Genomic DNA, 11,722 nt, shown 5'->3' with positions numbered 1-11,722 from the left:
ATTTGGGGAGTGAATCAGAGGATGGAAGACCTCTCTCTGTAACTCTTTCAAATAAATAAAATATTTTTTTTAAAAAAAGTAGTCTGGCATGTGAGAAGCAATGTCAAATTAGGGTACTAATTTCTCCAAAGTACTGAAGTCTCCAAAATGATTTCTTTATAGCATTTGCAATGGTCTTTCCTACATTTACCTTTTTCTAATCACACAACTAAGACATGCTTACTATAGTACCATATAGACATATAAAGCAGAAAACAATTACATATACCCCACAATCAAAGTACATCCAGGTAACTATGTGCCACATTCTATTTACACTCTTTTTTTTTTTTTGACAGGCAGAGTGGACAGTGAGAGAGAGAGACAGAGAGAAAGGTCTTCCTTTTGCTGTTGGTTCACCCTCCAATGGCCGCCGCGGCCGGCGCACCGCGCTGATCCGATGGCAGGAGCCAGGAGCCAGGTGCTTTTCCTGGTCTCCCATGGGGTGCAGGGCCCAAGCACCTGGGCCATCCTCCACTGCACTCCCTGGCCACAGCAGAGAGCTGGCCTGGAAGAGGGGCAACCGGGACAGAATCCGGCGCCCCAACCGGGACTAGAACCCGGTGTGCTGGCGCCGCAAGGCGGAGGATTAGCCTGTTGAGCCACGGCACCAGCCCACACTCTTTTAGATGTGTTCTTATCTTCTGCACCAATAGGTTTGGATGTACCATTGCTGAAGACAATTTGCATGTATAGGAACTCTCTTGATTCATCCTTGCAGTATCTATAATGTACAGCAGAGTGAAATGTTCAGCATCTAAGGAAAATCAATCTATTGACTTAGAAATAAATTATGTTCTTCATTTGAATAATGTTCAGCATCTAAGGAAAATCAATCTATTGACTTAGAAATTAATTATATTCTTCATTTGAATAACCTTGATGATGGCTTATCCCATTTCTCTACCTATATGTTTACAATAGATAGCAGCAGCCTCCTGGTAATCCCCCAGGTTCATGTTAACTGAGGATGCAAGCTCCAGGCTCTCCTATCTCCCTCTCCACCTCCTCTGATTATTACCTAAGAATCCCACTGTATTACCCTAGGGACTATGATTACCCACAGTGGGAGACTATCTGTCCCTGAACAACTTAGCACCCATGCTAGTCTCCCAGAGATGCTGTAACAAATGAGCACATGGGAGTGGCTAACATCAGAAACTGATTCTCTGGGAGGAGAAAGATCCAAAATCAGTGTTACAGGAATGTTCGTTCCTTCTGAAGAGCTATGAGGGATAGTTCACTGCCATATTCTCTCCATGCATGTGGGGATTGCCAACGTCCAAGGAATTCCAAATTTGTAGATGCATCATTGCTCTATCTGCCTCCTTTATTTCATAGTGCATTTCCCTGTGTATCTGTGTGTCCAAATTCCCCTCCTTATAAGAACCCCACTCCTGGGAGCACTGCTCATCATATTTCTGTGTGACTCCACCTTGGATTCTTTATATTTGCAAAGAGCCCATTTCCAATAAGACTCCATACACAGGTACCACGTGTCTGCAAATGAGCATATATTATGGGGGGCACAATTCAACCCATTTGAAAATTTCTGATTTTTAATTACTCAAATATTTTTTATCTTTATCACTGAACACTGGCAAATGCAAGGGAGCAGGCTTTGCCTCGTAAGGGGTGCTTTAGACAGTCAATGGCAAGAGAATTGAAGACAAATTTCTTGAGTGCACGAAGTTTAAAATCAATGAATGTTATTTCTTCATGGGCATTTAGATGAACTTGAAAAAAAAACATGTACTTCACTAACAACAATGAGCATGGGTCAAGAGCAAAGGGAAGAACCTCTGTCATCTTTGTCTTCTTAGTATCTGAGAGGGACACACAGCATAGACAGAGACATTCAGTTCCCATCTCCTGGCTCCCAACATAAATGAACACAGCATAACCTTAGATCCTGACCTCAAGCAAGGTCTCCCACGTGGGTGGCGTGGACCCAATTATTTCCTCCTAGTGTTGTCATTAGCAGGAATCTAGAGTCAGGTGCTACAGCCAGGGAAGATGCGTCCCTGTTCCTCAGCTGTAAAACACAGACACCTTAACACAGCGACTTAAATGCCAGTGTAAACACCCTTTTTCAGAGGTTATGATATTGTTACAGAAGCAACAGAGTCCTTCACGAACCCATCAAAATCTTTACTTTTAACAAATAAGTGTTCAGTTTATCCACAGGTAAACATCATTTCTGGTGAGATCACTCAGTTAACTGAATTTAATAACAGTACTTTTTATGGTAGTTTCACACTATGTCAGGCAACATTCTATGTGGCCCTCTAATGGGCTAATGGATAAAACAAAATAGAAAAGCAAATCCTAAACAGCCCTGTCCATGTTAAGTTTAACAACTTGCATAGGAAAGAGGGCCACAGGTCAACAAGAGAAATAATAAACTATGCTGGTGAGGAGAAGTGAGAAAGTGCTATGGAGAAAAACAAAGTAAACATACAACAAACAGGGGACTTGCTTTGCCTATGGAAGTGACTTCAGGATAGACAACATCCTCTGCCACCACCCAATCCATCCCTGGCCACGGAAAGCAAAAAATTCAAATTCAATTGCAGTGGGCTTTCCAACAATGCCTTTCCTACTATAACTCGCCAGCTTTACTAAATTTGCTGCATTGCCCTATACTTGAATGATGGTCCCATATGAACCTGCCAGTGTCTGATTTGGCTGCACCAAAAAAGCTGTACGTAAAATCTTTTTCATGATGACTCAATTGAAATTTGCCCTTTGCTGCCCTTCAAAATAAGGATGGACAGGGAACAAAAAGGTGTTGTTTATTACATCATCATTTCCACTGGGGTGACAGACACTGCTCTCCAAATATAGCGCCCCTGATCACTCTTCACTATGTTCACATTGACGGCATCGCGGACTTCAGGCATATAGCCCTCAGGCAGTATCAGCGAATCCAAGGTGAAAAAGACAGTATTAGCGATCACCCCATTTCTTCCAAGTACATTGCTAATCCACACCTGTAGAGAGGAAGAATGGAAATGATTAAAATCAAAGCGCACTACAAGCTTCTCTGCCCCTCCTCACTACGGCTCTATCCTGTGAGTCTCTCCATCTCCACCGGGATCCCCAATTTGACTGGCACCTTGTCAACACCAAGAATGCTCGGTAAACACACCTGGGGCCAGACCTCACTTCCTAACAGCCAATTCAGAGTCTCAGGAGAGAGAACCCTGGTCTACAGTGAGTTACTCTGCTAACATTACCACTCACTGTGTGCATTAATCATGATTTGATGGATTCCCCACTTCCTTTCCAACTCCACAATTCAAGTCATACTTGGCTCTTATGAGTAATGTCAGCTGCTATGGCATTCTACATTCACTCTTTCTCAAAAAATATTCTTGCACACAAGTCATATTTCATAATGTTTTCCTTAAGAGCACTGTAATAGCATTCCAATACCATATAAAATTCCGAATGTATATTATCAGTTGCATATGAAGTACACATAATTCTCTTAATTTCTTTGGTTTTGGAAGTCATTATTTCTCAAAAGCAACATAAGCTCCTGTTTGCCAAAGAACAGATTGTATAGATGTCCCAGCACACTCAGTAGAAAGCTGAGAATCAAATTATCAACAAAGGAAAAATTGACAATAGGGAAGTCTGCAGCAATATGCAAACCCATTACCTTTTTGACATGGTTAAAGTTCAACGGCTTTGCTGAGTGTGCCCTGATGTTGGAGGTGCAAGGATCGAAGGAATATTCAACTTCTAACCAGTCTCCCTTGTAAGGCTTAAAACCTATAAGAGCCATGGAGAAACTGCAGTTACGTTATTGCTTCTCTAAAGTCATCTTGAATTCACAAGTTTTGTCAGTGCTGTACTATTACTGAGAAGTTTGTGTTCTACATAAATATAATTTTGCAGGTGTTTTCACAGAAACCTTTTAAATATTTCAGTCAGATTCAAGCTATCATGCCTTATTCCCTGACTGTTCTGTACTGGTTTACTAAATCCAGATAGGGAAAGGAATGAAGAATTGAACATCACACATAGCCAAATTTGGGGATGAGCCTGGGAACATATTAAACAAATGTTCACATTCATAAGTCTTTACTCAAGAGACAGTCAAGTACAAAGTTGAGATCACAGGCTTGCAACTGTACTCCTATATTACAGACCACAACACTGTCGCTCAGTTTGCAACCATGGTCGAGGCACTTTACCTCTCTGTGTTTCAATGTCACCATGTATAAAATGAGAAGTACCCTAATAGTCTTGATGACATACCATTAAGGTACTGATAAAACTTTACATGTACAATAAAGAAATTAGTAACATCAAGAAATACTGTACAAATGAATAAGCAATCCCAGGATTTTGGTCAGCTGATGAGGTCTTTACTACTTTTTACAGCTATACACATGTAGTTTCAAAAGGGATTTTGCATTAAGAAGAAGGTTAGTTACGGCATAACAGAGATAACCACAAGGCTCAGAAATAACTCGAATACTCAAACATTACAGGTGGGTAGGTAAACTGGCACACCCAAACCAGCAAACTGGCAATGTCAACAAAGTTAAATGTATATGAATCTGGTGACCCCAGGCTCAGTGAGACATCTGTTGCTTCTCTCCTTAATCAATATGCATAACTCTGGTGTGGCTTTACAGAATATGTATGGGCTTATAGCTGCAGAGGGCACGTTTCTAAAGCTATACTCAAGCCAAGATTCCATCATTTCCATACACAGACTGAATTAACATACCTAAAGCTTAGTTCCTGTTTTTCTTCTTTTTCACTACAATTGGCTCTTCTCAGTCTCCCACGTGTCACATTAACAGCTTCATCCCTATCACTGTTCAAACCAAATACCTTGCAATTACTTTTTCCTCTCTTTCCTTTCACAACAAAAGGACAATTCACCAGCAATCATTGTCCTCTGAAATCCCAAATTATATCCAGGATCCTCCTCCAGATATCCATAACCTCTGGCCAATTTTACTATGTCCTCCTAAGCAAATTCTTGATTGATCCTTCTCCCATATACTCTCTTAACAACAAAGCAGACAGAGTGAACATGGTAACAAAGCTCAGGCAAGGACCATAGTTCGGAGTCCAAGAGAAATAAAACATCAGGCTGGTTTGTGGGGCTTAGCTAATATTCCGTTTAGAGCAGTATTTCGTTCACAAGAATCAACATAGTATAATGTTGGTTAGAGTCCTACTCTTAGAACAAATCTGGACATTACAAGTGGAATTCAACAATAGGTACCCCATATACCTACACTGTAAATTGTATCACTCTCTCTAAACTTCCATTTTGAAGCATTTGTATTGCTTTAAAATATTATCTTCCTATTCCTGTGTAATTTTTTATTGGATAGTAATTAAATACAAACCAATTTCATTGTATGAATGAAATATATCTACACGTTACTGGCTGCATTTACACATAACAACTGATAACCAGAGCTATTAAAAATACTAGGTAACTGCCCTCATAAACTATATTATTTGCACTTCCAAAGGCCTTCCTCAACTCTTCAGGAGCCATTGACTAGAGCCAGATATGCAATTTGTGACAGTGCTAAAATTCTGTCAGAAAATAAACATCACATTTTTCTAACAACTGGAAATTATACCTTCAGAAAAAAGGTTTATGGAGAAGCTAGTTGTTTCATTCATATAGACAACACCATTCCATACAGTACTAACACGATCAATTAAAATTCCAATTTCAGGGTCTGATCCGCTAGCATTGTAGAAGTCATCAGGGATGTTCATCACCTGTAACATAAGTACACATTGACTTCCAACAGAACAAAACGTTGACATGGAATCCAGTATGATTAAAAGATTGATGTTCAAGAATTATGTTTAATAATTGTACTCCTTACTAGGGAATATGTTACATAGCAAATTAATCACAGATGTGAGCTGATGCACTGAAAATAATTCTTGAGCTTTATGCATTGTTTAAAATCTCGGGACAATGTTAATGGTACACCCAAGTGTAAGGAACTCGTTACATTAAGTTCAATGGTAAAATGTATACTATTCTTGTGCTCCAGAAATTCAGTATTAAATAACTGAAGAAACTGAAATAAGATCCAGTTCTAGGACGGTGGGATCAAAATCACAATCATAGTGAAAATAATTTGGTAAATTCTCCAGAGAAAGGAGATTTCAGATTGGGAGAAAACTGAGGCAGTGAATGGAGAAAATGAATTTGGGGTTGGGCTGTGAAATCAAAGACAGGTGTCCTTGTTAAATGACAGTAGGGCCAGGAGGCAAGTAGAGATGGGAGAAATGCGCATAAGCTAGGGATATAGGCAGGTGTCTAATGCCATTCAAGGGAAAAGGACTAGGAGATAAGCTCTGCAAAAAAATCATTGGAAATTGGACAGAGAGATAACAAAATAGTCAAATTAGGGTGTATTAACTCTCTGACAGAGAGGTATACAAAGCAACTTTGTTTACTGGGAGCAAACCACTCTGTATTTGAAGTTTCTTATCTATAGAAATAATAGATGACAATGATGGAAAAAGTACAAAAACAAAGCAATTCCTCATTAATTCATAATCATATTAGCTAGAGACAAGTGTCATTTATCTTTCAGTTTTTTTTTGTGCACAGATATGTATTACTTAATTATCACGGTTACTTGCATCATTTAAATACTAGAAAAACAGATGGAGAATAGTCAGTGTATTCAGTACTCACGAATATTATGGAAGAGTCATATACAGCGCTGGGAGTGAAGCTTCACATATGACACTGTCCCCAAACTAAATCTTACTTGGAAAGATTTCAATACCTCAAAGAGTTCACATTCTTCCACACTGGCAGCATCCTTCTGCCCACCTCTCAGCAGCACCCTGCCCAGGTCATAGTCACCAGAGGAATTTGTGACTTCTTTCCGTTGATTTTCCAAATTGTCATCTACGAGATAGGTCAACGAGGTCACACCTCTTAGGTTCAGATGCAAAACCCATACAAAGACCATCTGTGTTAGGCTCTCTTGATCCTTCATATGTAAAACAAGGATTATAACAACATCTGCCACTAAGCATTGTCATTTATTCACACAGGTACGTACAGTTTAAGATCTGTGAGTACCAGGGCTGGTGCTTTGGTACAGTGGGTTAAGCCACCACCTGCAAGGCCAGCGTCCCATGTGGACACTGGTAAAATTCTCTGCTGCTCACTTCTGATCCAGCTCCGTTACTAATGATTGCACCTGAGAAAGCAGGGGAAGATGCCCCAGGTCCTTGGGCCCCTGCACTCATGTGAGAGACCAGAAAGAACATCCTGACTTCCATCTGGCCCTTCTCTGGCCATTGCGGGCTGAACCAGCAGATAGAAGATCTCCCTCTGTCTCTCCCTACCTGTCTCTCCAGAACTCTGCCTTTCAAATAAAAAATAAATAAATCTTTGAAAAAATCCTTTAAAAAAGATCTGTGAGTGCCTTGCAGAAAGTAGCTGTTATCACTGCAGATTTCATAAAGCTTCCACTATTACATCTTGCTATCATCACAAAGCTGAGGAAGTAATCTCTAGGGCCTGCTTTCTTATCTTCTCAGACAAAGCACTCAAACCATCTGGAGATTTACAGGTGACCCCTAATTGCACCCAATTTTTTTGCTGTGTGTACAAGAGCAGCTGAGAAGTAATATTTTGTTATTTGATTCTAGCAGTCAGCTTGCCAAAGAGTTCTGCTGGTTGCCTAAGGGACTACTATCCGAATTATCCACCTGTCTGCAAAAACTCAACAGAGATGGAAAATGAATTCCACATGCAATTTGGGGGCATGTAAAAAAAAAACTCACCTAGAGCAGGAAGCAAGCGGGAGAGGCAGGGGAGCTTCACCCCAGGGCCTTGTGTATCAGCCCCTTCTCAGACTGGAGGGCCATGAAATGGAGGCTTGAGTGTGGCTGCCCTAGCTCACACTGTGGTATATGTTGAATACCCTAGACACAAATGCACGCACACACACGCATTCATGCACATGCACAGGATAGAGCCGTGACAACTCTCAATGGCTCCCGCACCCAAATGTGGACCAGCGTTGGGAGGGCCAACACTAGGAGATTCCTTGCAGGGGGTGGGGGGTGGGGAATCCTACAATGGGACACACTGAGAGGTACCTTGCCCTGCTCCCGGCTGTCTCTCAGCAGGTTCGTAGCTCTTGCAGCCGAAGAAGGTTACCATGCGTCTCGCCAGCTTGAGCATGGTCTCCTCCACAGCACGGCACTGAGTTCCGTGAAAAGCTCACCAAGCTGGACAGCTCCTCTGTCCCTCAGGTCACAGCGCCCCCAAGAAACCTGCTTCTTGCTCGTCTTCTTCAGCTCCTGGACAAACTCCCTCCTGCAAGCAGCGGCTTCTAAAATGGCGCGGGTGGGATTCCCTGCATGAGCCACGCGGCGTCGCCAGCAGCTCTCGTACATCACTCGCGCCCACCACCACCGCGAGACTCTTCTTGAACCACCCCCTAACTCTGCAGCCAGTGAGGTGGCTGCACACAGGCAAGAGGGCCCTACAAGCCAATAGGACGCAGTGACAAGAAACACCCGTGGCTCCTCCGACCCAAACTCCTGGTGCACTTTTAGGAAGTCCGGAGTATGTTCTCGGGGCAGGGTGTGTCCTCTTGCTGAAGATTGCAACTTTTCTGGCGCGTTTTCTGTTTGGTTGGTTCAGACATCCATCTTGGAAATGTGTTCCTGTGCAATGCCAAAGAATATTACAGCCCTCCCCTTGGGCAGTGAGAGCTCCACCCAGATATCCAGTCTGTGTGGGCAGGGTGGGTTTTGAGGGCCTGTGTGTATGTCATGCCAAGTCTCTTTTACCCTAGTGTTCCTATCAATAATATACCATAGACTTGTTTGATAACCAGCAGATACCTGTTTAGTACTGACTCGGGGGCTGAACCAATGTTGGTGTTTGAAAATTAATCAGTGAATAAAAAAGAATTGATACTGGCTTTGGGGAGATAATCTGAAGAGGGGAGGGGATAAGGAGATAAAAACCTAATAAGAAACAAATACAGGGCCGGCGGTGCGGCTCACTAGGCTAATCCTCCGCCTTGCGGCGCCGGCACACCGGGTTCTAGTCCCGGTCGGGGCGCCGGATTCAGTCCCGGTTGCCCCTCTTCCAGGCCAGCTCTCTGCTGTGGCCCAGGAGTGCAGTGGAGGATGGCCCAAGTGCTTGGGCCCTGCACCCCATGGGAGACCAGGATAAGCACCTGGCTCCTGCCATCGGATCAGTGCGGTGCGCCGGCCGCAGCGCGCTGGCAGCGGCGGCCATAGGAGGGTGAACCAACGGCAAAGGAAGACCTTTCTCTCTGTCTCTCTCTCTCTCTCACTGTCCACTCTGCCTGTCAAAAAAAAAAAAAAAAAGGAAAGAAAGAAAAGAAACAAATACAGGACTTAAGGGAGGCGCAGTGCTGCCCCTATACCGGGGTGGACCCAAACCCGAGAAGGAGCTGCATGCTTCTGGTTCTGAAGGATGGACTGGATCGCTAGTAGAACCTTTGGGCCGCAGGGCACTGTGTCTGGGAGCCGTGCTCAAGTAACAGGCCCACCTGGGTCCATGCTCCCTGGGCCTATGAAGTTGGACACTCTGGCTTCCCTTAACACCCAGGTGCTGGCTGCCTGCAGCTCGGACAGGGCAGTGGACACGTAAGATTGCGATTTGTGGTGATCTCTGTCTTCCTCTCAGTGCAGGAAGAAGCCTCTTGTCAGGGTCTTGGTGTGTCTATGGGACCTCAGCGCGGGTTGCAACAGTGGTGCAGGGGGACTGAGAGTGCCGATGTACCTTGCGTGGGGCTCGGGGCTCCTTTCACAGGCCAGGGAAATATGACCCCTCGCCTCCAGAACCTTGCATACGGCACAGAGAAGTGTGACCCGCAACAGGTCCATAAGGATACCTGAGGAGGCCATTAGGGATTGGAGTGATCTACAGGGGGCATTGTGTGTCCTTGAGCCCGTGGGCCAACAGCAGCAGCTTACGTGGGCCCTGTAACTCCCTGGTTCTCCAGAAGCAGCTAAGGACAGTGCGTGGGCCTCCTTTGATAGACATTAAGGTCATCTCTTCTATAATCCACAGGCAAGTGGGGGATGCCGGGTGAATGGTGTGAGAATAGCAGTGTCACCTCACACTTCCTGTGAGGGCCCAGAAATACAATCCGCTTTGTACTTGCTACGTGAAACATGAGTAAGTAACTGGAGAGGAAGAGGACACATGTGAAAGCAGGGTTAGGGTTAGGGTTATTCTCAGGATATATGAAGCAGAGGGACCAAGGTGTGTGACGAAAACAGTTCCAACTTTTTTCCAAATTGTTGAGGGATGGATGAATTGGGAAAACCTGGATATGTATTTCAGGATGTAATAAATATTCAATCATAAGTTACCTCCACTTTCCATAGCGTCATGGATTTCTATTCTTTCTTGGGATTATTGAATTAACTAAAATATCATTGAACTCATTGAGTTCAATATGAGCAGATTCTCTCCAAACAAAACGAAACAAAGTCCATGTCTCTATCTGTATTAAAAAATCTTCCCAATGCTGTAAAAACCAACAGGGAAATTTATCCCCATTAAATTCTATCAAATCTTGAAAGAACACACTGATACTGTTCTAATTTCCTCCAAAATAGAACAGTAAAGAACCATTTCTAGTTCTTTCTAAAGAGACAGAACTACTCCGATAGCAAAGACAAACACATGACAGAAAGAAAAAAGAACTACAGACCAACATCTCTTGTGAATTGAGATGCAGAACTCTTCAGCAAGATATCTGACAAACCAAATTCAGTTGCATATTAAAAGTACCATACACCATGACCAAGCAAGAGGTATTCCAGGCCTCAAAGGGTGGTTCAACAGACAAAAATCCACCCATATCATACACCACTAAAAATGACAATGCAGAAAGAAAGCTCATATAAGTTGATGCAAAAAAATAGTATTTGATGAAATTCAATAGTCATGCATTAAAAAAACAATAAACTTGGAATAGAAAGGAACTTGCTCTATCTATTTAGAAACTTCTATGGAAATCCCACCACTAACATAAAATTAGCTAATTCATTAATCTCAACAAATTATAATCATTAACTATGGGTTACACAGTGATCTCACAATATAATGTGTGTGTGTGTATGGTGGAAAGATTTAATCAAGTTAATTAATATATGCACCATCCCAATTACTTTTTATTCTTCCTGCTTAATTTGCACTTGGCAGTCATTGACTAGTGTCTGCTCATTCCCCACACTCCACAGCCTCTGTCAACCACCATTCTACTGGCTGCTTCTATGAGTTCATTTGTTTTTGATTCCACATAAACTGAGAATACGTTGTTTTGGTCTTTTTGTACCTGACTAATTTCACTAAGCATATTGTCCTCTAGCTTTATCCATTTAGTGGCAAATGGCAGATTTTTCTTATTAAAAAGTATGTTAGAAAAACACAGATATGCATGTAAATTCACACAGTAAATATTGAATGAGCAGTTTATACGATAAATATTTCAGTTAGCACTGGCTGTGGAGCAATGAACGTAATGTGATTCCTGCCATTTGGAACATAACAATAGCTATAGATATACAAGAGAATGAATTAATAATTGGATTTACCTTAAGAACATCAGTGCGGGAAAGGGAGGAGGATATGGCACTGCTCTAGCCCCGGAAAAAC

General features: G+C 42.5%; 1 protein-coding gene across 1 annotated transcript; it reads right to left on the bottom strand.

The window, feature by feature from the left end:
• Positions 1-2,195: 2,195 nt before the first annotated feature.
• LOC103351984 (cancer/testis antigen 55) lies at positions 2,196-8,575 on the bottom strand. The gene is made up of 5 exons (XM_017349692.3): positions 8,170-8,575; positions 6,840-6,964; positions 5,664-5,808; positions 3,707-3,819; positions 2,196-3,032 (listed from the first exon to the last, which is right to left on the bottom strand). The coding sequence occupies exons 1-5, from the start codon at positions 8,252-8,254 to the stop codon at positions 2,838-2,840; spliced, it is 663 nt and encodes a 220-aa protein (XP_017205181.2). The 5' UTR covers positions 8,255-8,575; the 3' UTR covers positions 2,196-2,837.
• Between the last annotated feature and the right edge of the window lie 3,147 nt (positions 8,576-11,722).

Source organism: Oryctolagus cuniculus, chromosome X, assembly GCF_964237555.1.
Source record: "Oryctolagus cuniculus chromosome X, mOryCun1.1, whole genome shotgun sequence".
In the NCBI taxonomy this organism is placed as follows: Eukaryota; Metazoa; Chordata; class Mammalia; order Lagomorpha; family Leporidae; genus Oryctolagus; species Oryctolagus cuniculus.
This window is presented reverse-complemented; position numbering and strand designations above follow the sequence as displayed.